The following is a 24,450-nucleotide window of genomic DNA, read 5'->3' as shown; positions in this document are numbered from 1 at the left end:
CATGGAATACACATCTGTAACCATGATGCTTGCCAGTGTGTGGAAACAGAAAGCATCTATTCACACTTACGAGTGTGATGAAACTGAGTAAGTCAGTGTGTACACCTCTGCATCCTTACAGTCCTGTTTGCCTTTAACATTATACTCAGAATACTTTCCCATGTCTTTCAAACACATGCTTTTGTTTATTTACGACTGCGTCTCAAGTAGCCCAGGCTTGGCCTGAAACTCATTATGTAGTGCTGACCTTGAACTCCCAATCCTCCTACATCCACCTTCTCAACTCTGGAATTATGGACATATCATTGCACCTGGCCAAAATTGTAATACCTAATAACTTATTAATACATAATACTTAACAGAGCTCTTTAGACTTGTGGATTATGTGACATTGTCAAGGTTACGGAGTGCACTGATGTCTGCTTTACTTTGTCCTTAGGACAACCCCCAGGCCAAGCCTTGCTGCTTCATGTACCTCCAACTGCACTTACTGCCAGTTTTCTCAAGTTAAATCTGACAAACAAAATCCACTTCAAATGAATGCCCTTGGTTAACTGTGGTTAATACCACTCAAGCTTATTACCATGTACACTTCTGGTGAACTCCTTTTGCATGCCTTCTGTTCATGGCTCTGCTGAAATATTTACTATTTGCTAAAGCTTTCTATGAGTCTATATTGAAAGTGTTAGCCTTTTCTTCTGCACACTCACAAATATTTTCTCTATATTTAAACCATTTAATTTTGCTTTTTGATGTGGCAATATTTAAACTGCAATGTAGTCCAGTGGAAGTTTTTCTCTGTTGCTCCTTAGCATGCTCTAGGTGAGATTCAAACGCAGTCAAAACTAATGGAAAAAGTAAAAGAGAAACAATTCTACAATACAAGCTTCATTCTAAAGCCTTCCTGGGAGCTCTGAAAGACACTCGCTCTAGGACAGAACCAACCTTCACTCAGCACCACTCACGTATCAAACTCACTGGCTTCTGCCTAGACGCTGCCTAAGTTTTTTGTCATTTTATTCCCTTAACTAGAGATGAGGAAACCAAACACATCAGATGTAAACAGTGGTGGATCCAAAACCAAACCAAACCTCAGCACGATGCTTAAGGCTGTCAGTCAGCAGCTCACCTCTTCATCAATCTTGTCTTCCAGAGCATCAATATGGCGATCCTTAAGAAACCGCTGTGTTTTCTCCAGCTGGTACTTCACTAATTCCTCGATGGCATCTTTCTCTTCCTTGTCCACAAACTCTTGAACTGCTTCACCCATCCCTCTTTCTGTCAGCAGTGAGAGCTGCACATTCTGTGTACGACAATACAAGCTGTTAGATACACAAGTATTATCTGTTCTTCATCCAGTAACTACCCAAGAACGAAAACAACCTGCTATGGGAAAGAACAAGCTGTGGGAGCAGACACCACTTAAGCCAATGGCTAAATATTAAAAGGGCCAGAAAAAATGGGAAGGGAGTCAAAGAGGGGAGGTACAGCTGCAAAGACCTGAATGACTGACAATCCCAGAGAGGCTACCAATGGCTACTAGAGATGAGGATAAACCACTGGGTGAGGCAAGATGATGCTATAGAGATGCCCCCACCTCAGTATGGGACCTCTGATGTCGTCAAGTGTGAAGGAGTTCGAGGCTACAGATGATATTAAGAGTGTTCATCCTCCATCTATAAACCACACAGGTTGTCCAGGGTTCCAGAAAGAACAAATGAGAGGCTGGGGAAGACATAATTTGGAAAATGGCCAGAGATTCAATACTGCTGGCCAAGCACACAAAGAAGACTAAGCCAAGGTATGTAAGTGTAGACTGTCCTGAAGTTGTCTGTATTTTAATGTTAATTCCACTTCCCCAAGAAGGGCTGCCTAGTCACATGACTCCAACTGAACCTTCCCATTTTAATTAGCAAGATAAAGGAAAGCCAGTGACTGGGGGGGGGAGGGGTAAGGGAAGTAGAGAGAGTGGTGAGCTCTGAGGAGGTCAGAGGAGGAAGAGAGGCAACATGGATCTTCCCAAGGACCAGCTGGACCCAGGTGGGATTGATTGGTGTTAAATAGCTATGAACATTAAGGATGTTACAGGTCTAATATCTCATATAGAAGGGCAGTTTGTATCTTTGTCTATTTGATGCAATCTTGTTTAGAGAGTTTGTAGATTGAGAGTTGAACATATAAACCTGTATGAAAAGCTATCAGGCTGTAGAGTTGTATTTGTGTGGGATTTTGGGGTACAGCAATACCCCGGGACAGAGGCAGAGAACAGGCGGTAGTAAACTGCCAAGAGAAGGGAGTTGGGCCGTGTTGTGGCTCAGACTGGGCTCCAGAGGTGCGTGGGGCTCCATATCAAGGAGTGAGACCTCAGGACCGGTAAAGAGATAAACTGGTTTTTATTTCTTAATATTTACTGCAACAGGTGGCGCACCAACATGTTAGGCAAGAATCCACTAAAAGGTTTACGGATATCAGCCTAAGAGTTAGTTTAAAAATGTTTATTTTCTGAGTAAGAGCGGGCCAGCGCTCCACCCAGTGTGGAAGACAGCACACTTCTGCGGCCTATAAGATCAAGAGCTTTTGTCTCCTCCAGCACCAGGTCTGCATGCACACTGCCACGCTTTCCGCCATGGTGATAATGTAAGTCAGCCCCAGTCAAACATTCTCCTTTACTAGTATTGCCCTGGTCATGTTGTCTTCATTCCAATGAAACCCTAACTGAGACAGTGGGTTCTAAGGAGTTACCTTCTCTGCAGTTTGGAAATACTGCTTTACAAGGTCTTCTACTCTGAGTGTTGCTCCTTCTGAAGCAGGTTTTGTGATGAGCATCCCAAAGTTGATGTCTTGTCCTAAAAAAAAGAATACCAGCAAAGAACAGTAGCTTCTATAACACATTAAAATAGTCAAATTCTCACCAACTCCTCAGTGTTTCCACATAAATTTTAAGGGAAAAAAAGAAATCTGTATTTGCTAATGGGCCTAGGGTTATTTTAGATTTGCTTCTTTTTCCACACAGCCCACATTAACTTTCTTTATTGTGATAAGATTGTCCCCAGCCCCTTCCTTTCAGGAAGTATGAGAGTTAACACACACTCACAATAACAGCATTACTGACATCTTCCAGAATATGGACATCTGTACTCAGGATAGAAAGGTGCTGGGCAGAACTTCAGGTCCCGGATTAATCACAGCGTTACTGAAAAGTGCGCCTATGTCACTACCACACACAACGACTCCCACAGACAGACTGTATTAAGTCTCAATCATGAGCACCTGTCAGCATTCTGTGAGAACACTAACAGGAAATCTGTATAAATCTGTATACTTTTGCTAACTCTCTGTGCAGGGCAGTTCAACAGTCACCCAGCATTTGCTCTGCTGACACCTTCATCGGCTAATTGAACATGGTGCCAAGAACACAACGTCAAAAGGAAAGATTCCCTGCCCACAAGAGCAAAGGACAGCAGTGTGAACTGGTAAATGCTACAGAGAACGAGGCACACCGAGAAGGCAGACTCCACAGGCAGCCATCAAAGGCAGCTGTCCTCTGAATACGCAGGCAGAACAGAGATAAGGAGGAAAACCGTCTTCCATGAGGGAGAGTCTAGAAAATGACTAGATGGTAGAGACACTGTCTAGTTCAGCGTCTCTCACCAGGTGGACAAATACCTTTATCAGTTCCAAGGCAAAAGCTTTACTATAACTTTACAAATACAATGACTACTCTGCATTTACAAAACAACTTTAGATTCATAAACGAGAAATTTTATCGGTGGAGTAGACATTAGTTTATACAATGTCATACATGCAGTAAAGTATAAGAGTGGCCGAAATAAGAAACTTTCAGTTAAGGCACACACAGGTGACACACTTCCACCAAGCAGCTCAAGTTTAAATACAGAAATATTGCCAGGGGAAATCCGCTGGAGATAAAACTCAAACAGGGTTAAGGTTCTTGTCAAGGAACCAATAAGAAGTAACTGACTGAAACTCAGCCAAAACACATTTCTTGCACATGGCTTTCTACTCTCTAGACTTCAGTATCTGAACCATGGCTTTAGGATAAATTCATAGCATCCTTTACTTTTTAAAATTCTATTTCACTTTAATCTAATGTGTATGAATGTGTGTCTGGATATATATCTATGCACCATGTATAAATAGTGCCTAGAGGCTAGAAGAAAACATTGGGTCTCCTGGAATTGGAGTTACAGACTGAGCCACCATGTAGGTGATGGGAAAGGAACCTGGGACCTCTGGAAGAACAGGCAGTGCTCATAACCACTGAGCCATCTCTCCCAACCCCACCATTCTTAATTTCTACCGTTGCTGAAAAATTCTCTCCCTAGCTATAAAGGGAGGGGTACTCTATAATAAACATGATGGATATTTCTTATGAAAAAAAATATTATTTTCACTGATGACTAATCTTCTATTTTGTGTTTATCTCACCAAAGACTGGTTTATACAAATACTGCCAGTTAAATTCTTTAACTTCCTAAAATAACCAGTTTACCTGTTTTTTCCTTTTGTTCCCTGTGCCTGAAAAAGTGGATGACATCTTTTGGGTTAGCGACTCGATCCACAAACTTCTGGCTAAAACGAAGAACGTTGAAAGGTTCAAAGCCTCCACTGTAGTCCACCTGGAAAGACAGAATAAACATTAAACCAGGAAACGGTGTAGCAATTTTTGAGAAATATACATTGGGCTGGGGAAGGGGTGCCGCCCCTCTAGTTTGGTATGTATTTTCATCAGTCTAAACTCCGGCTCTGTGAGTATGGCATGATGTTAAACCATTTGTCCTGTTGACAGAATAATACTTGGGTGATGCTTACATTAGCACACTTCCTGTTCAGTGGAACAAGGCAATGCTATTCCAGGATGGAATGAATGCACTGTCATCCCTGATAACCTAGCACACAGCATGGTACCAGCTGGAAACAACATGGGATTTTTAAGTCAATTTCTCTCTCAACTTTCCAAATAGAGGAATAAAGCCTTAGCAAAATAAAACACGCCCCTCGCATATGTCAACTTATTCACCTGCATCCCAGGGAGACATCTCCACACTGGACAAAGACTGCCAGGAAAATCCAGACAGTGAAAAATATCATGTCTGTGGGTTCTGAGATGTGGAGAGCTGTGAGGTGCCGCGCCCTGAAGATGGCACTGGTTTCCACCTTCCTCCTCCTTGATGGCGAGTGCTCTCAATAGTAAACAAGTCCTTATTTGGCTGTGCCTGTTCAGCTTCCCTGTTTCCGCATTGAAGCAGCCCATCTGCAAGGCCCATATGGCTTACAGAGGTGGGCAGGCACAAGGGGATTTAAACCTGGGGGGGGGGGGGGGGACCCTGGTGGTGGTGGAGGCAGAGGCGGAGGCAGAAGCAGAAGCTTGTTCAAGGATCCTGAATAAACTGCTTGAAGACCTTCCCCGGGTCGTGTCTTCCTTGCTGGTGGAGGTTGGGCGGACACTGAGAAATGGCTACTTATGGTGGTTTGAATGAGATGTCCCCATAGCCTCAGGCTTCAGGATAGACTTTGTGAGTAAAAAGCATCAACTACTGCTGACTTCTACTCTCTACTTCATGCTTATGGCTAAAAATATGAGCCTTCAGCTTCTACACCAGCCACCGTGCCTGTCACCTGCTGCCTCGGACTCACCAGCAGACTCTGACCCTCTGAAACCATCAGCTGCCTTGATGGCCTTAACTGTTGTGGGAAAAATCCATTCCCAAATGTGGGTGACATCTCGAGTAAGATCTCAGATAAAAAGGACAGGAAGAAGATTCACGAGTTCCTCATTTGCCCTTCCCTCTTGCTGCTGAGCTGGTTTATCTTGCTGCTGCCGCCACTTCAGCCAATTCCTTCAGTTATATTACAATGAGCATTTCAGGCTTTGACCTTTGACCTTTGACTGGGGACCCAGTGGCCCTCCAGATTGGGACTGCTGAGGGGCCAGCCTCCTGCACTGAGCACTGTCAGTTTCTCAGCCCCTCAAGTACATCCCAGGATGTCTCAAATGGTAATGTGCACACAAATCTCTTGGAGGATCTTGTCAGAAGGCAACAGGGTCAGTGTGGGACCTGGAATTCCACTTGTTAAACCCTGGTGATGCCAAGGCTTAAGGCCACACTCCCTGAGCACAGGACTTAGAAAGAAATAAGGACTCACTACTACCAAATGTTAAAGCCATAAGCTTAGAATGAAAAAATGGCTGGGAGACAGGAGGAGCTGGAGATAGCTCAGAGAGTGAGAGGAATTCAGTGACAAAAGCTGAAGTAAACTCAAAATTTCAGCTCACCTGCTCCATCAGAGCGTGATGACAGTGACTGCAGCTATGTCTGTGAAGAACATAGGAGATAAACACAGCAGGCTGGTGGAAAGGGAAAAGCAGTGGGAAAAATGACATAGGCTACCCTGTTTCTGTCAGAGTGTGAAGGACGGGCTGACTCACAGGACAGTGCAGCTCACAGCAACCAAAATAGCAAACTGCGCACAGCATGAACAAGAATTTGTACTGACAACAGAAAGGAACAGGAGTGAATCAGGATGGCAGGAGAGCCACAGGCCCATCTCACAGCACCAGGCTGCAGGGGGCGCTGGAGCAGACTCAAAAAGCTTCAGCAAGGCCGAGGTGCCCAGAGGGGAGCAAGAGGGCTGAGCAAGGACGGATCAAAACATTATTTAGGAAACAACAGAAGTATGAATAAACTATCAAATCAATAAAGCTCACCTGAGATTAGACCAAGTTCACGGCTTCCAGCTTCCCAATTTTGCCTCTTCCCATTACTCTAACCACTCAATGTACTAATTTTCAGGAAAACATGTTAAGTGTGCATTATTATCAAAACTAACAAGGGCTGACTAATGCACACAGGACTTACCCGTAGTCGGATAAGAGGCTTCTCTGGCTGCTGAGGATTCTCCAGCCGTTCCCGCTCAGCATTGTCAAGCATTTCTTCAATCTTGAAATAGAAATGCCACAGAATTAAACTCTGTAAACTGGCTGACAGTTTATATTACTGCCGAGTTCTGCAGAGCGCCTCAGCCACAGCGCCTCCCCATCTTGCTGACTGCATCTGTTAAGGCGTGTGGTGCTCCCATCAATTTCCTCCCTTAACAGTTTTCTTTTACAAATGTTCTCGGTAATTTGTCAATCCCTATAACTCCTTCACAAGAAAATCTACAATGCTGACTCGGCTCCAATTTTCTACTCAAGTTCCAACATGGGTTCCCCACCATAACTTTAAACTGAATAAATGGAGTTTTTCAGTGGTGTCAAGTAGACTCTGCAGGAATCTATAGGAGCTTGAATTGTTTACCTTGGAAAAGCTCAAGTAAACAAAATGAATGTCTTCAATGTGATAATGCTGTACCAGAGCAAGCTTATAAAATCTTAGAGAGATCCCAAAACAAAAACATTTATTCTACATTGTCCCTGTGAGCGCTGTACTGGCTGGGTTTGTGTCAACTTGACACAAGCTGGAGTTATCACAGAGAAAGGATCCTCAGTTGAGAAAATGCCTCCATGAGATCCAGCTGTAAGACATTTTCTCAACTAGTAATCAAGAGGGGAGGGCCCAGATCATTGTGGGTGCTGCCATCCCTGGGCTGGTAGACCTGGGTTCTATAAGAAAGCAAACTGAGCAAGCCAGGGGAAGCAAGCCAGTAAGTGACATCCCTCCATGGCCTCTGCATCAGCTCCTGCTTCCTGATCTGCTTGGGTTCCAGTCCTGACTTCCTCTGGTGATGAACAGCAATGTGGAAGTGTAAGCTCAATAAACCCTTTCCTCCCCAACTTGCTTCTTGTATGATGATTTGTACAAGAATAGAAACCCTGACTAAGACAAGCGCTAAGGTCCAAGAAGGCAGATTGTATTTCCAGCACATCTTCCTAATGGCTGCAGCTCTTTGCTAATATGAGGAAGTGTGAGATTTTATAATGCTGCCTGGATCTGCCTGCCTCCACCTGCCAAGTACTGGGATTACAGGAATGCAGTTCACAGCCTGTCTTATGGTGACTGTAGGGAAAAGGATTATGCTGGCTAGTTTTTACACCAGCTTGACACAGCTAGAGTCATCTGAGAAGAGGGAACGTCACGTGAGAAAATGCATCCATTAGATCTAGGCTACAGGGCATTTCTTAGTGACTAGCCAGGATGGCCCAGCCCATTGTGGGCACTGCCACCCTAGGGTATGGTCATGGGTTCTCCAGGAAAGAAGACTTAGCAAGCAAGCCTCCTCCACGGCCTCTGCATCAGCTCCTGCCTCCACGTTCCTGCTTGATTTCAATTCCTGTCTTAGCTTCCCAAAAAGATTGTGATTCAAGAAATACAAGATAAATAAGCCTCTTGCCCCGTCCCAGGCTGGTTTTGGCTGCAGTGTCCACCACAGCAATAGTATACCCTGACTAAGACAGGGAGCTGCTGGCATTTAGTGGACAGAGGCCGGGGGGATTGCAAAATATCCTGTAAAGCACAGAACCCCAACTGCTCCGCAGCAGAGAATTACAGTCAAAATGCTAACTGTGTCAAGGCTGAGAAACCCTGGGCTGGCTGCTGTGGATACATCATAAAAAAATCAACACAGAGATTTCCTACCTGTCTGACTTCAGGGAATGTCACCAATAAAGCTATTCAGGGATATTTGGAGCTAGTGGGAATAACAGTTTTTTCAGCTACAAAGACAATGTATGCATCTGGGCCACAGCGAACACCTTCCTGATAGTGAAGAGAAACAAGAAAACAAAGAGCTGGCAGAAGGGGGCTGGCCATGAAAACAGAGAGACAAGCCTATAACCCTAGTAAGCCTGAGTCTGTGATGCCAGTCGCCTTGGAACATGCACACACTAAAGCTTTTCAGCCATGAAAGCCACTTGTTGCTCCTTCATCAGTGACAACCACCTGTTGTGTAATCTAAGGAGCAGCTTGTGGTGGAGAACATGGATTAGGAGGCTGAGGCACTCACTTAATGGTAGAGAAATTGCGTAGCATCTGGAAAGCCCAAGATTCAATTCCTGGAAACCATGACAACAAGGAGAGAGGAGGAGGGAACAGAGGAAGACAGAACGTGGGAGGTGGAGCCTGTCCACACACAAGCACTGTGAATGAATTAGATGACGTGGGTCAGAGCTCACAAAAGCAGTCAGTCCACCCTCACTTCCTACGTGACGTGACGGGGAATAAGATGTAAAGCCAGAGCTGGCAGACTGCAGACTGAATGATGTCAGCAATCATGGCTATCAAGCTACAGCCTGTATGATAAAAATGTGCAGCCAGACACAGCAGGACCTCCTCGGAGGCTGAGCAGTGGCAACAGTCTACACCAGAAAGGGGGCTAGGATTTATTTAGAGTAGATTTTAGGGTAGGAGGAATGTGTAATGAAAATTAGAGGTGCAGGACCACAGTGTCCTCACATCTCCAAAGTCGGAATCTGCTTTCACAAGGAAGGTGAGCTATTATCAAACGCAGGTGCAAGTAAGGAAATCCGATGTGTGTTCTTTAAAAGAAGTTCTAGGAGAGTTAACTGATGACTTCTCTATATCCAGCATTCTTCTATTTACGAAGTCTTTGCAGTTGAATACTCTGCCCTAACAGTCTAAGACAGGCTCGGGGATACTGAGAAGGTAAGAATGGCTGAGAAGTGTCACCTGGGCATGACACAGACACTGGAGTCACAAACTGAAAAGGTTGCAGAGGTCTGGCACAAGACCAGTAGTCAGATGGCTTTGGGAGGGGCAGTCATCTTCAGTTATGTACTCACTGATGGTGAGTTCACCAGCACCAATTAGTTCCAACCAGCGGCCCAGAGATGACCCTGTTTAAACTCAGTGAGTCACAAAACAAAGACGTGAATGTGGAAAAGACTCCATAGGTGGTCAAGGGAAGAAGGTAGAGAAGATGGATGGATGGATGGATGGATGAATCTATACATGTGTGTGTATGAAATTGTCAAAGAACAAATTTAATTAGTAAATAATTCTATCTAAATAAATAAATAAAGCATGAACTCATTTCCTGAGCACCAGTGGTACTGCAGCTTTTTGAGCAATAAACACAGACGGTTCCCCTTTACTCTGCTCAGCCCTGTAACCGAGAGGCAGTGATATGTCAAACAAAGCAGACCTCACTGCTGCTTTTGGAAACAGTTACCTTCTCCAAACAGAAGCTCTGGATGGCCTGGGTCACCTTAGGATTGTCGGGGTTGAAGAGGCTTGGGTGGTTAGCCAGAACCACATCTTCCATGAAGAACTGTCGCACTGTGCGGAGAGGCAGCTTCTGCATGTTCATCTTTCTCCCTTTAATGCGCAGCAAGCCTACATGTCTGCACAGAGGAAGCAAGAGCTCAGACATAAAGCAGACATCCTCAAGGAAAATGAACAACATATTGAAAGCTATCAACAAGGCTTGAGGGCACATGTCTGTGAAACTGAGGCAGGAGGAAAACAAATTAGAGGCTAGCTAGGGCCCTGCCTTAAATAAAAGGCTCCATTTTTTCTTAATTCTTATAAAATATCTGCTTATAAAGCAATACTGTTTTAAAAATAGATGTTTCTGCCAATTTAATTTTAATTTTTTAATAGTAAAAAGCAGCAAATATTCTTCCTAAGAATGAAATGAGCTCCTCCATGTCTCCTATCTGAGCAAATAGTCTCACAAGGAGACAGCCCTGACTACAGTATAACGAATGCTATGCAGCTCATTACAGAACCAGAGAAAACCCCACAAGCACACACCCCACTGCCATGCTTCGTACTTGTCGGTACCATAACCTCTAGGACATGAGCAGACCCAGATCACAAGATGTCAACAACTTAAATGAATTGGAAAGCTAGGCCTGGTACCACACTCTTTGATCCTAGCATGTGGGGGCAAAGGAAGAAGAACCATGAGTTCAAGACCAGCCTAGGCTACACGGTGAGACACCATTTTAAATGCCATCTCCTAATATGGACACAAAAGAAATTAAATATGCTACAATAGTACATTTATAACTAGAAAACACTCAACTAAGTTACCATGGGAATCTGCTAATACTTTGCAAACTTTGTAAATGTCTACATAGTAGCTAATCTGAAATTTATTTTTAAATGTGAGTCTTGAATTTTCCTAAAAGGAAGCAAAATCACCAACAACCACAAACACTCTCTCAGTAAAAAGGCTTGAGCCTGTCGGTATAGCCATGGCCTTAGTACCCTGCCAAACATGAGTGAGCCACGTCAGACCTCTGGTGCCATGACACCTCTAAAAGAGCTTGTCACCAGCCATTTAAGCTGTCCAGATTTAAATCTTCTCACAGCTGAGTGGAAATTCTAGGAGAGCAGCCCCGTGAGGCTGAGAGAAGTGAACTCAGGATCATTTCTACAAGGGTCCTGAGCCAAAGCTCAACTGGGAAGTTTTACCCCAAATGGCTGTAACTACAGCTCTGTAAGTAGACTGAGACCATGTGGCTTACATGACTGCTCTCTGTGGTGGTCAGTCACCCTTGGGCTCCCTGTCACAGAAAAGAGGAAATGAGAAGGGGCTAGAAAAGATCTTGGCAATTAACTGGTTCAACCCTGTTCTCCCTCAATAACTGAGCAATACCACATCCAGACAAGCTGAACAGAAACTATTCAAGATAATGAATTTACAGAAAAACCTTTTCTCCTATTTTATGATGAAAAAAAAATGGATGTGCAGCAAAGTTAGAACATTAGCAGGGAGCCCATTTTACCCAATTCCCAGATGCTACGGTGAAGTATTTATGAAATTATCTACTCAGCCACCTACACACCCGTCCCTATCACCTTCCACTTTAGCTTTTGGATGTATTTCAAAGTGAACTACAGATATTTGTACTCCTCTCTTAAAGTAGCATTTGTTTTGCTTTTCATTTTTTTACTTGCCTAGGAATAAATAAGACAATTAAAGTGAAAGCAAAACCAGCCAACCAACCTTAAAACAGAGTGACCACAACAACCAAGTCCCCCACACAAAGTAACCACAGGGCAGGTGAGATGGCTCAGCGGGTTACAGGTTACACACTTGCCTGCAAGCCTTTGATTCCAGAACCCAGGCAAAGTGGAAGGAGAGACTTGATTCCACAAAGCTGTCTTCAGACCTTCCCATAGCATGTGTGTATCCTCACACCTCTCTCTCTCTGTCTCTGTCTGTCTCTGTCTCTGTCTCTGTCTCTCTCTCTCTCTCTCTCTCTCTCTCTCTCACACACACACACACACACACACACACACACACACACACACACACACACACACACGGAAATGAAATCTAAGCAAGCTGTCCTCTGCTGCCAACAGCATCAGTATGGGTTTCTGAAAAGCCGACTTAGACTGTGTTAGCACTCACTTCTTCACAACTTCTCCAGGGGAAAGGGACGTTACCACCGAGCTTCCAGGCTGACACACATAGAAGAGCTGCTGTTCATTTTTGGTCGGGGCAATTTTACATTCATGTTCATGGCCCCAGATAACGAGGTCAATGAAGTCATCCAAAAACTGCTCTGGGATGAAGTTGGTATTTCCGTGTTTACTCCTATACCAAGATTTAAAAGCAGAACATAAGTTCAGAGAGCAGGGGAAATCTAAATCTCCACAAATCTTTTTTTTCCATTCTTGTCAGAAACTGCCTAAGGGTTGGTGATTGTATAAAATTCCAAAGCACAGCCTTACAAACTTGCAGGACACAGTAAGGCCAGAGGCGCGGCAGGAGGCAGGAAGCCTCCAGGTGTGCACTGTAAGGAGACAGCAGAATTGAACACGAGCAGGTCCACCTCAAATCCCCAAGTGAACCACAAGAAAACCCCAAAAGGAAGAATAACGGGTTAAATATAAACTTCATGATAAAATAACAAACTCCTAAATGTTTCCAGTGACTTTAACATGTTTCTTCTATTGATTAAAAATAGAAATAAAGTGGCCATTTAAAGTTTTCAGTACACTGAGACACAGTAAATTCAGCTGAAAGCTTTTAGAATTAGCACAAGGTCCATATGACAGAAGAGTGCCCCACAGGGAAGAAGGGCAAGCGTGAACTGCACAGAGAATAGGCTCTGTGGAGTCACAGAACAGCAAGACGTGGCTAAACTGAAGAGCTCAGAGAAAATGGACGGTGAGTTCAGGGGAGCAGCAGGCCTATGTGTTTCTCATGACATGTGTGAGGAAAAGGAGGGCACACTGAAACACTGTACAGTGCCACTGTGCCTTCACAGAGCACACAGTCTTTTCAGGAAGAAAAGGGTAAGGATGCTGCACAAAAGTCTTCGTCACTAAAAGTCTTCTCCCTTCTTGTGCTGGTCATCATACAGAAGTAAAATACTGTAAACCACAAAGGCTGAGTACACACATCCAACTGAGCTAGGTTTCCCAGAACTTACAGATATAATAACAACAGATGTGTGTAGATGTAGATTCTCTAGTCATTGAACACATCCAGGTGAACAAGGCACCGAAGATGCGCAGATGAACCTACAGAGCTCATGGCAGGATTAATCCATACATGAGCTCCCCCTGCCACATTGAGATGATCCTCACTGAGAAGGAACACACTGTTCCAAAGCCAGAAGAGGAGGTTGCACAGAAGAAAAAGATATCCCAGAAGAAACTGAAGAAGCAAAAGCTCATGACACGGGAATAAATTCAGCATAAAATAAATGCAGTTAAAGCAAAAAAAATTAAGAGCAAAAAATTGGAAATGAAATGCTCATTGACAAGAGAAAAATACAAGTACAGATCTGTAAAAATCAGTAACACTTCTAAGCACTGGGAAGGATGAAATTCAGTAATGTGGTATTAAAAACTTGCTGTCTCTAACACACACACAGTGATTCCTAGTATACTAAGCACCTTCTTTGGATAGCACAGCCACACAGTGAAGGACATGGAATGGTTAATGTTTCTGAGAGATCTGAGGAACAGATGGATGGTGACATTCTACTCTGCTGCATCAGTGTCTGTTCGGTGACTTTCATGTCTCACCCATGCCAAACAAACATCTGTTCATATAAGTATTAATACTGTGAACCAGGTTAAGCCTGAAGTCACACAAAACAGACAGCCCCACTGGAATCTGTCCTGGTGATGGTGAAGGAGTCAGGCCTTTAGTAAAGGCCTGGAACCTCAGTGCTCCAGTTAAACATTTTCAGAGTACTTTTACCTGTTCTGATGAATCACAAATAAGTTAAACCATGAGTTCTCATCTTCCCTTGGTCTCAACATGGTTACTTTTTTATTGACAAACATCCGATAGAGCCTTTCGTCTGGAATGGACCCTGTGGAGAGACACGACATGATTTTAAAACTGCTTTCCTGTGGATTTAAAAGGTAAATAGGGTTTTACTAAATAATGCATTTCTCAAAAGTATATTTTCCTGTTCAGCTATATACCTGAATTCTGGAAACACTTGTATAAATGGTGTCTATTAACAAATGTCCCAGATTTATGCACAACAGTACTCAGCTGCATTAAAAAATACTTTCCACTTTGAAAACCAGGATAACATATAAGGAGAAATAGAGGACTCTCCGATGGTACATCCCACTACTATGTCTAGTAACATCATCCCTCATCCCTTCGCCAGTTAAATAAATGTGCTTTTCAACTGTGATATACCAGTAACAGGTACAGAAATAATGGACATTTAAAAAGCATGAGGCTTTTAAACTGTATTTTAAAGTATAACACTATTACATATACTTTTTAGTGATTTAATGGGCATCCCACAATGGCAGTGGCTTCCTTGGAGCTGAGTATGTGGAGATACCAAACTGTGGGTGTGGGGGGAACAGTGACTCCCCACTTCTGCCCCAACACCCTCAGGTGTGAGAACTGTGAGGGACACAGGGACAGCAGGTTTCAGACGGGCTTCACTGAAGGCAGAAGGTAGAGGCAGGATTCCAGGAAGTCTGAGGGCTCAGAGAACTTGGTGATCAGAAAGCTTTGGGTTTAGGAGAGAGCAGACACCGGTTAAGGGGGACAGAACAAGATGAGATAGCATGGGAGGCAAATGGATCACTGAACAGGGGTGGGTGCCCCAGACAACAGCCAAGACACAGTTCAGAAGTAAGAGAGCAAGCCATTTTTCTGGAGACATATCAGACTGCAGACACTTGAACTGTCTCCTTCTATCTTAATTCAGACACGAGCACAATGGCTTTACACATGATATCTAGCCTCAAACGTACTTGAGACACAAAATATACAGAATTTTTAAAGTTTTTCATTCATGTACAATAAGGTCTACCAAAAAAAAAAAAAAAAAAAAAAAAAAAAAAAAAAAAAAAAACCACTAAAGAAATATAAAACATAGCCGGCCCAGGCCTTTAATCCACTTGGGAAGCAGAGGAAGGTGGGTTTGAGGCCAGCCTGGTTTACATAGTGAGTTCTAGGACAGCAAGGGCAAGAGTAAGACCCTGACTCAAAGAAACCCAAAGAACAAACAAACTAAACAAACAAAAGAAATGGAAAACAGAAAATGAACACAATGAAGTGTCCAGAAGCAGGTGGGGGAGGGCAGAAATGACCTTGATTCCTGATTTCACTACACTGATGCCCAGTGAACCCCAAGGATTCTCCCCTCTTCACCACCACAGTGCTGAGGTTACAAGTACATAAGAGCACAGCCAGGACAAAGTCCATTTCTGAATCTGCTCTAACTGTAAGGTGTCAGTTGTAGAACAGGTACATACTGTGGTTACTAGTGCAGAGATACAGAAATAACCAGGTCACACTGACACAGGTAAGTAGCAAACGTAAGGTTAACATGTGCAATCTGTTGATAGGTCTTCCTCTGTCTCTCATGTCTAGTGTCTCACAAATACAAAGGCTGTACTGGATCGGATGCTCTGAACGCTCATAGACGGTCTACAACACCGAAGTGCAGATGGGCTAACTAGTCTGCATGTCCGTCATCCAGCTTTGAGAGTGTGACTTTGAAGAAAAGGTCCAAAACAGTGAGTAGAAACCAAGCCAAGTTTCTGTTTGCTTGGTTTTTGTTTCTCTACTAGAACTGCCATTATGTATAAAGAGTAAGAACATTTTTTACCAGATAATTCCACCATCTTTTATAGAAATCAATAAGAAATGATCAGATCTGTCCATCCCCCACCCACCCGCCCCCGTTGGAAGCCCAACGGGTGCAAACTATCTCTATCACTGCATTTGCCAACCCCATACACACCTGTCCACTGACAAGGACCAAGAAGTCACATCTGACCTGGGTCGTCACCTACCTAAGCCGTACAGCGCGAGTCTTGTGCTTCCTTTCTGCAGCAGGACCGGACTAATGTCCACCTTCTCCACAGACATTGACCTTCCAAAGTGATTCACAAACCCAGCACAGCTTAAGACATCCAGGGCACAGAGGGCATCTGCCTGTGTTAAAGTGTCAAAGAGCATGAGTGTGTCCGCAGAAATGAGTGCTCTAGATGAGCAGCACACCCTGCACACAGTGTGCCTTACAAAACTTAGGATCAAAGTGTTTTCAGAATTTGGGTTTTTTTGACTTTAGAACGTCTGTGCAGATCTTACCAGGTGAGAACCCCACGGTGAAAACCCAAAACCAAACAGAATCTAAAGCCAAAAACTTCTGAGTCTCAACTTTAAGATTTTGTAGCACTTTTAACTTAATAATTTTAGATTAAGGACATACAACTTGTAATTACAAAAACAGATCATGACAGTGTATTCTCAAAACTAAATCCCAAGGTTGAAGAGGCTGTGCCTTCTTCTAACTTCTATCACCCACAGCAGCTGCATAGCTAGACCCTCATCACTAACATGATGTCCTGGCCAATAAACACTACACAAACTCAGCTGTGAAACCAGAGCTTTGTACTGTAAAGTAGGTCTCTTATAAAATGGTTCTTTGGTTGGGTTTTTTGTTTTGAGGGGTACATGACCATAAATTAAATTAATGACCTACAATGACAGAAGAAGACACAAACATATTGCCAGTCTTGCTTCCATATCAAAAAGGGAATAAAATGATTGGCTCTAGATTTTTTTTTAAAAAAGCCGTTTTTTTACAATGAGAATCCAGGAGTAAGTAAGCTGAGGAGCACTATGTCACTGCGTGGGTAATCTCTCTACTCCCAGCAACTCAGTTAGCAAATTCCAGTGAGAGAAAAGGGAGGCTCCAGCAGGCCCTGTATCAGGGGCTGGAATCCCAGGTCCTTCTAGGCTGAGCCAGAATCACAAGCTCAAGGTCAGCCTGAGATCAATGAGATCTTGTCTCAAAATAAAAAGGGGAACCAGTGCTGAGGATGGTAGAGTTGTCACCTGACATGTGTCAGACCCTCCTCTCTACCCTCAGTATTGAAAAGAAATGACAAGACTCTCATGTAAGAATGCTTACTCCATATTCAAAACAAACAGACCAACAAAGCAATATGAAACCATAAATGAAAATAAATTAGTTTGAATTCATGGCTCAATTTGACAGCCAATTACTAGAAAGAGGGTAGATGCCTTGCACTGATAAATTCAATGTCATTTTTAAGATTCCAACAGAATCATAATTACCCCTGTGGGATCATCATGGTTGCCGTGGATACTAAACACTGGAATGGAAATGTTGAGATTGCCATCCTGGTAGTTCACCCATGGAAACCTTAAAAGGAAACAAAGAGTGAAAGTTTCTGTAAGAGATAAAAGCTGCTTCCCCAAAACTTTCCTTCCAAGAGGTAATTAGTGCACTAGGCAGCTACAAACCCGTATCTGCAGACAACCCCAGCTCAGTGCTGAAAATAAACTCAGTTAAATTAAAAAGTTGGAAAGTATCTTAAAGCATATGAATTATATAGAAGTTACCAGGCCTCTCAATTTTAACCCTTTGTATAAGGATCTATGCATGTTGGAATCTGAAACACCATGTTTCACAGCCCATCGCCAGCTCCACTGCCACCACATGCACTTCTCAGCGACAGTGGGGTGAGCCATTTCTATCATGTCTGTCCAAAATTTATCTATACACATATGAAAAAAAGCACATTCTTTTTAGAACAATATGGCTTTCTGCCCCTGCTTAATCTATTTTGAAATCTTTCTACACAGAGCTCCTCTGAGTTTTTGTCAGTTGCATGAGTTCTAGAGTATGGATGCTGTACAGAGCTTAGGTAGGTTCCTACTGTTTAGACTCTCTCTGGTATTGTTTTCCAAGTAAGGACATGTCATTTCTCACAACCTCAGCAGCATGGTTATTATCAACCCTTTAAATCAGCACCAGTGGCTCTGAATTCTCACTACAAATTCTAATTAGCTGGGAGTCTTTTAAGAAATACCAATGCTAAAACCATGCTCTAAGAAACTCACCAGTTGGCATGGAGACTGGGCACAGACACCTGGCAGTCTTAGGTAACTGTAATGTGCACTGAGAAGTGTCTACCAGTGTCTAGGAGGAAAGCACTTCCGTCTCCATTCATCTGATGCCTTACAAATGAGGCAGCTGCTCTGATAGGCATCAGGGTTACTTCCATTTCTGTACACTACGTACTTCACTCACATTTTATAAACTAATGGATTTTTAAATCAACTTGAAGGGAAGAGTCACTGGAAATTCAGCCTTAATTTGTGCTGAGCTGTATGTACTCTTCCTTAGTGAACTATGACTTTTAAGTTTGTTTCAGGATTCCTTTGCCATAACGATATTTATTTTTAAAAAGACAAATGTATCAATATTTTTCCCAGTTCCCAGGTTTTGTACATGACATCTCACATAAATTCAAACCACAAGTAGTTTGTATGAATTTGTGGATAGCTGGTAACTAGGAAGTTAACAGACCTCTAAGATTTAAAACCTTCAAAAGAGTTCACCTGTTACACCAAGGAAAGAAATGGGTGCTTTTACAAAGCCACCACACACAGATTTTCTTTATTTAATATTTAATCAATTTCTTGTATAACTCTCAGTGAATAGTAGCTATTTCCCCACAAGACTCACAGCCTGTGACGTGAGGCTCTCTTTGGAGAGCCTAGTCTCCTCCACCTCTCTGCCAAAATTCATGAGCCACACTTTAAATTACTCATAATCTGATCAGGCTACTTGATCTTTGCCAACCCAGTTTTCTTTCAGAATCTCCCTTCTGTGTGTTCATTTTTCCTGTATGACCTAGGGAAACCAGAAGAAATTAACCAGAATGCACTGCAGAGAGATGAAGTAAAGGTAGTGCTCATATCCAAAAAGAGAGTAAAAGATTAAAAAATGCCCAACATTAGGGAAAGGTAACTCGAAGAATCTCTACCTCCAGTAGATAGACAGGGCCTCACATGGAGGGACAGGGTTACTAAGCCACAGTCAAATTCCTGACCCAGAATTGATCCTAAAAGATCTAAAAGAACTGCAGGGACAAAAATGGAGAAAAGACTGAAGGAAAGATGGTCTAGTGACCAGCGCAACTTGAGATCTATCCAATGGAGAGGGGGTGGGGGGCACCAAGGCCTGACACTATTACTGATACCATGATGTGCTTACAGACTGGAGCCTGGCATGGCTGTCCTTAGAGAGGTCCTACCAGCAGCTGACAGAGACAGATGCAGACATTTACATCCAACCAATGGACTGAAGTCAGGAACATCTATGGTTAAATTAGGGAAGAAGCAGAAAGGGAGAGCGACCCCATAGACTGCAACCCCATGGACCGCAACGCCATAGACCGTGACCCCATAGACCAGCAGTCTCAACTAACCCAGACCCCAGGATCTCACAGACTGACCCACCAACCAGGAGCATACACAGGCTACTCAGAGGTCCCTGGCACAAATATATCAGAGGTCTACCTGGTCTGGCCTCAGGGAGAGAGGATGCACTTAATCCTTGAGAGCTTTGAGGCCCCAGGGAAGAGGGAGGCCTGGTGGGAGAAAGAACATCCTCTCAGAGGCAAGGGAGAGGAGGAATGGGATGAGAACTGGGGAGGTGGTAATGAAGGGGGGACAACAGCTGGAATGTAAATAAATAATTTAAATTAAAAAAGATTAAAAGATAAAAATATTCAGAAAAAGCTATTATTTTAAAAAGATAATGGCTAAGAATTTCTGAAATTAAGCCAGGTATGGGCACACACGTTGAATCCCAGCACTTGGGAAGCAGAGGAAGTAGGATCTCTATGGGTACAAGTCCAGCCTGGTCCACACAGTGAGATCTAGCCCAGCCAAAAACACATAGGGACAACTTGTCTCTTAATCACTGAGCTCTCTCTTCAGCCCAGGAGATCCTGTCTTTAAAAAAAAAAAAAAAAAAAAAAACAAACTCCTAAAATAGCTGAAAAACAATCTCTAGGATTAAAATGCAAGATGAAGGGCTGGGAACACCGCTCAGTGGTCAGTGAGCCTGGCATGAGAGGTCTTGGATCAATCCCAGCACCACTATATGAGCGAATGAAAAGCCAAGCGTATGCTGAGACCTGAGCAGGCAAGCAGAGTTCAACCTGCAGTTAAAGGCTGAAGAGCACAGACACTGCCTCAGTGACCTGCATGATTTCTTCAGGTCAAATAATCTACGCCGTTTTCTAGCTAGCTCAAATCTCCATAATCAAGTACATGGAACAATGGAACTGAGAAAGAATGAGTAAGTGACTGACTTAGTGTCATGTAACCATTAAATGACAGAGCCAGGATTTGAACTGACATCATCCAGAATTCATGCTCTTTTGGAAGTTGGAAAGACAGCCTCTCACTACATAAGACAGATGGACCTTGAACTATGAATTCAGCAGCAACGAAAAGATAGGACCCCATCACTCACATATGCCGAAAGAAAGCTACTTGAGAGAGAAGGTAGGCAGGCATGGCAGTGCACAAATATAACCACAGCTTGCAAAGACACTTAGGCAAGAGGTCATGAGTTTGAGGCCAACAGGAATAATACAGAAAAAACAGAAGGGGTTAGGAAGGAGCTCAGGACAGGAAGTTTAACAACTACCCATGGATACTTTCATCTTCTTCCCTCCAGCGGTGGTGGTTTGTTTTAGTTTGGGTTTTTTTTTTTTTTTTTTTTTTTTGTTTTGTTTTGTTTTTGGTTTTGTTTGTTGAGCTAGGGTTTCTCTGTGTAATAGCCCTGGCTATCCAGGAACCTTCTCTATAAACTAGGCTGAACTTGAACTCACAGAGATCTGACTGCCTCTGCCTTCTGAGTGCTGGGGTTAAAGGCTTCCCCCCCCCACCCCCAGCCTGGACTTTAATCCTCTCCCACTGAGTGTAGACTAGACTTAGAAACTCACCTCAAACCAAGAACAATGGACAGATGGAGAAACTGGAAGACAACTTGGCCTAACACCAATGTCAACATGACTACAAACACTGAGGAGTACCAGAGTCATCAAAGATAAGAAAAAGAAACATAATGACAGCACACACTTCACTCAAAGGTAACATGGTATTCTTACACGTTTAAAAAGAAAACAATGGCAGTGGGAAAGTAGATGCTTAATATACACAAGGCCCCTGGGTTCATCTCCACCACGGCAGATTTATTTAAAAAAAAAAAAAAAAAAAAAAAAAAACTAACAGAGTATAAGACCAAGAGCAATGATCTTAAACAAAAAGAATCCATCAAAACTACATCTGGCAACAACAACAAACTGTAAACACAGCTAAAGGCCGACTAGAGAAAATATACCTCCCTACAAAATGGCTTAGTAGCTAGAATATATATGTGAATTGCACAATTCATGTAAAAAAAGATAAAACATACCAAGTTTTAAAATAGAAAACAAAACCAACAATAACAAAAAAAAACCAAACAAACAAACAGAAGATACAAAAGAAAGTGAGAGTTTAGGAATCACTTTAGTCCCAACATTAGTACAAAAATACAAATTAATGAAATGATACAGAAAATTCAAAGAACTGCACTACTGCAGAACTGCACAGAATGAAGGCGAAAGAACTAGTCAATAATGTGCTGGTTTTATCGCATCACATAATCTAGACTCACCTATAAGAATCTCACTGAAGGAGTGCCTACTGGCCTGTAAGCATGTGTGTACTAAATGGTCTTGTTTACAGTAATTGATAGGGGAAGCCACAAGTCCACTGTGAGCAGCACCATTCCCTAAGCTTTAGTCTCGGACTGTACGAGACTACAGAAAGCTAGCTAAACAGTAAGCATGTATGTTTTCATTCTCTCTCTCTCTCTCTCTCTCTCTCTCTCTCTCTCTCTCTCTCTCTCTCTGCTCTTGATTGTGAATAAAAGTAGCTGCTTGAAGTTTCTATGTTGGCTTTCCCAAAATAATGGACTGTAACATGGAATTCTAAGCTAAATAAACCCTTTCTTTTAAAGTTGCTTTGTAAGGGTATTTTGCCAGCAACAACACAGACATCACACCCAAGAAAACCATCCTCAAATGTTAAGTGTACTTACTTACTAAAACCAAAGTTGACTGACTGGTCACTGATGATCTCAAATTGCACAGGACGGTCACCCATACAGTACTTCCTTAGCAGCTCCAAGCAGCTATGCAGGGTTTTCCTCGAGGGCTTGTTTTCATGGAAAAGATCACCACCTAACAAAATAAAATCCACCTAATCAATAGAAAACAGTGTTAAAATTAGTAAGTTTAAGGCAAAAATTGTTTAAAATATAGACAAGATAGAAAAAGGGTTTCCTAGCCTCATGTGACCACTTAAGTCTTCTACTTTGAGACCAGCCTTAGCAATACAGTGAAGTGAGGATACTGCTCAGCTTTAAAGAGGGGAAGGGGTAGCCCATTGGTATGGCTTGGCCTGCCATGTATGACACCATGGTAGGTCCTAGGCGCAATCACAGCACAAAGGAATGGAGATAGACGAAAAAGAACAAGGATGATTCGTTTTTAATTTATTCAGAAGACATTAAAACATAGGTCTCTACTGCTGTACTAGTCAAGGGAACTCTAGTAAATAAGTTCTCCAGGTTCAATGAGAGACTCTCAAAAGATATGATGGAAAGAAATTGAAGAAGATATCTGACATAAACCTCTGGCCTCACATGCACATGTGAACACATGCACTCACATACTGTTATGCAGTGTGTGCAGGCAGACTGTAGACAAGGCTAGCCTGGTCTACAGAGTGAGATCCAGGACAGCCATGGCTAAATAGAAAAACCCTGTCTCAGGCAGGGAAAAAAAAAATCAAGGAACAAAGTAATAAAATAAGAATAGCTGGATGGTAAGGATCCATATACAAGAGAATTTAAAAGTCAAGAATTTAGATTTCAAAAATAGTCAATAGTCAATAAAAAATGCAAAAGGGCAAATGTAACATGCACTTGGAAGATCCGGCATGGAGTGTTCAGAGAAGGGAATCAGGAAACAAGGGGTAGAAATGGACAAACCAGTAACAGCCAGGCTCAGGGGGAGGTGTTCCCAAACCCAAAGAGGTACAAAAGAGCATGCTCAGGATTCCATGGAAGGAAAACAGGCTCCCTTTGGCTTTAAGTTTTACTTCCCTAAGGGAAAGAATCTAGCTTGACAGAACATAAAACCAACATATTCAAGCAATTTCTAAGCTGCCTATAGCCTTTTCAAGGTGCAAGGGACAGTCTGAATCCACCAGGAAAGACCAAAGACTTAAGCTTCATTTAGACTAAAATTAAGTTAATTTCTTATTGCTCCAGAAGGATAACAACCTAGAACAAACCAAGGCATGTCAAGCCTTGGAGGGCTAGAAAAAGGATATTCAAAGGTGAGCATTACAACCCTCTTGCTTCAGTGGAACCTGAGGCTGTGTGGGAAAACTGTCACTCACTCCCATTCAACATAGAGAACAGTGTTTCATCCCCTTTCCTGAAGCAATAAATCGTGTATAGTTTTACCTTCTTCACAAAGGTAAACCACGGCTGTGCGCAGTGACAGATATCTGTAACCCAGAGGTGGAGGACCAAAATTTCAAGGTTGTCCTTAGCAACAAACTTAACATATAAGTTTGAAGACAACATGGGCTATGGGATCACTTCAATAACCCCCTATCCCACTCCTCCAAAAAAAAAAAAAATACTGAAGTGAGAAATCTCCCTGCCCAATGTCAGGGTCAGGTGGTAAATCAGAAAGGTTGACCTGCAAGGTCCCAGAAAAGAACACAGCAGGGACCAGGTAGGGCACAAATGATCCTGATCCCTGGGAGGAAATAGGCAACACTGTAAAGGATCCAGCGCCCAGGCAAGACCAAGGTCAAGGTCTTCTGTACGTGCACCTGAGTTCAGAGTCAAAGGAGGCTGGGATCTGATTTACGGCGTCCACCGTTTGCTTTGGTTGTGACGCTGCACACACACAGAAGACACAGTACGGAGCAGACCAACCGGAGCTGCTACACTGAGGGGCAAGTGAAGCAGAAACCATATGGGTTGTTATGAGCCTGACCAAGACAGTGAGGAGGTTACCAGAGATACAGAGGGGCATTAGGGCGTCTCCCACATAAGCTGAAGGGAAACCCTAAGAAGGCAGGGCACCTAGGTTTATTCTCCTGCTCCCTCCTGGGCTC

General features: G+C 43.0%; 1 protein-coding gene across 1 annotated transcript in view; it reads right to left on the bottom strand.

The window, feature by feature from the left end:
- MRE11 (MRE11 homolog, double strand break repair nuclease) overlaps positions 1-24,450 on the bottom strand; it is a 45,598-nt gene that overhangs the window by 18,254 nt on the left and 2,894 nt on the right. The window contains exons 4-13 of the mRNA XM_080930394.1: positions 22,352-22,512; positions 17,518-17,605; positions 16,227-16,368; positions 14,152-14,266; positions 12,346-12,531; positions 10,150-10,321; positions 6,882-6,962; positions 4,514-4,640; positions 2,743-2,846; positions 1,130-1,303 (exon numbers count right to left, since the gene is read on the bottom strand). Coding sequence (XP_080786520.1) covers positions 1,130-1,303; positions 2,743-2,846; positions 4,514-4,640; positions 6,882-6,962; positions 10,150-10,321; positions 12,346-12,531; positions 14,152-14,266; positions 16,227-16,368; positions 17,518-17,605; positions 22,352-22,512 — 1,350 coding nt within the window. The remainder of the gene's footprint in view (positions 1-1,129; positions 1,304-2,742; positions 2,847-4,513; positions 4,641-6,881; positions 6,963-10,149; positions 10,322-12,345; positions 12,532-14,151; positions 14,267-16,226; positions 16,369-17,517; positions 17,606-22,351; positions 22,513-24,450) is intronic.

The sequence above is a fragment of the Micromys minutus genome (assembly GCF_963924665.1).
Source record: "Micromys minutus genome assembly, chromosome: 16".
NCBI lineage: Eukaryota > Metazoa > Chordata > Mammalia > Rodentia > Muridae > Micromys > Micromys minutus.
This window is presented reverse-complemented; position numbering and strand designations above follow the sequence as displayed.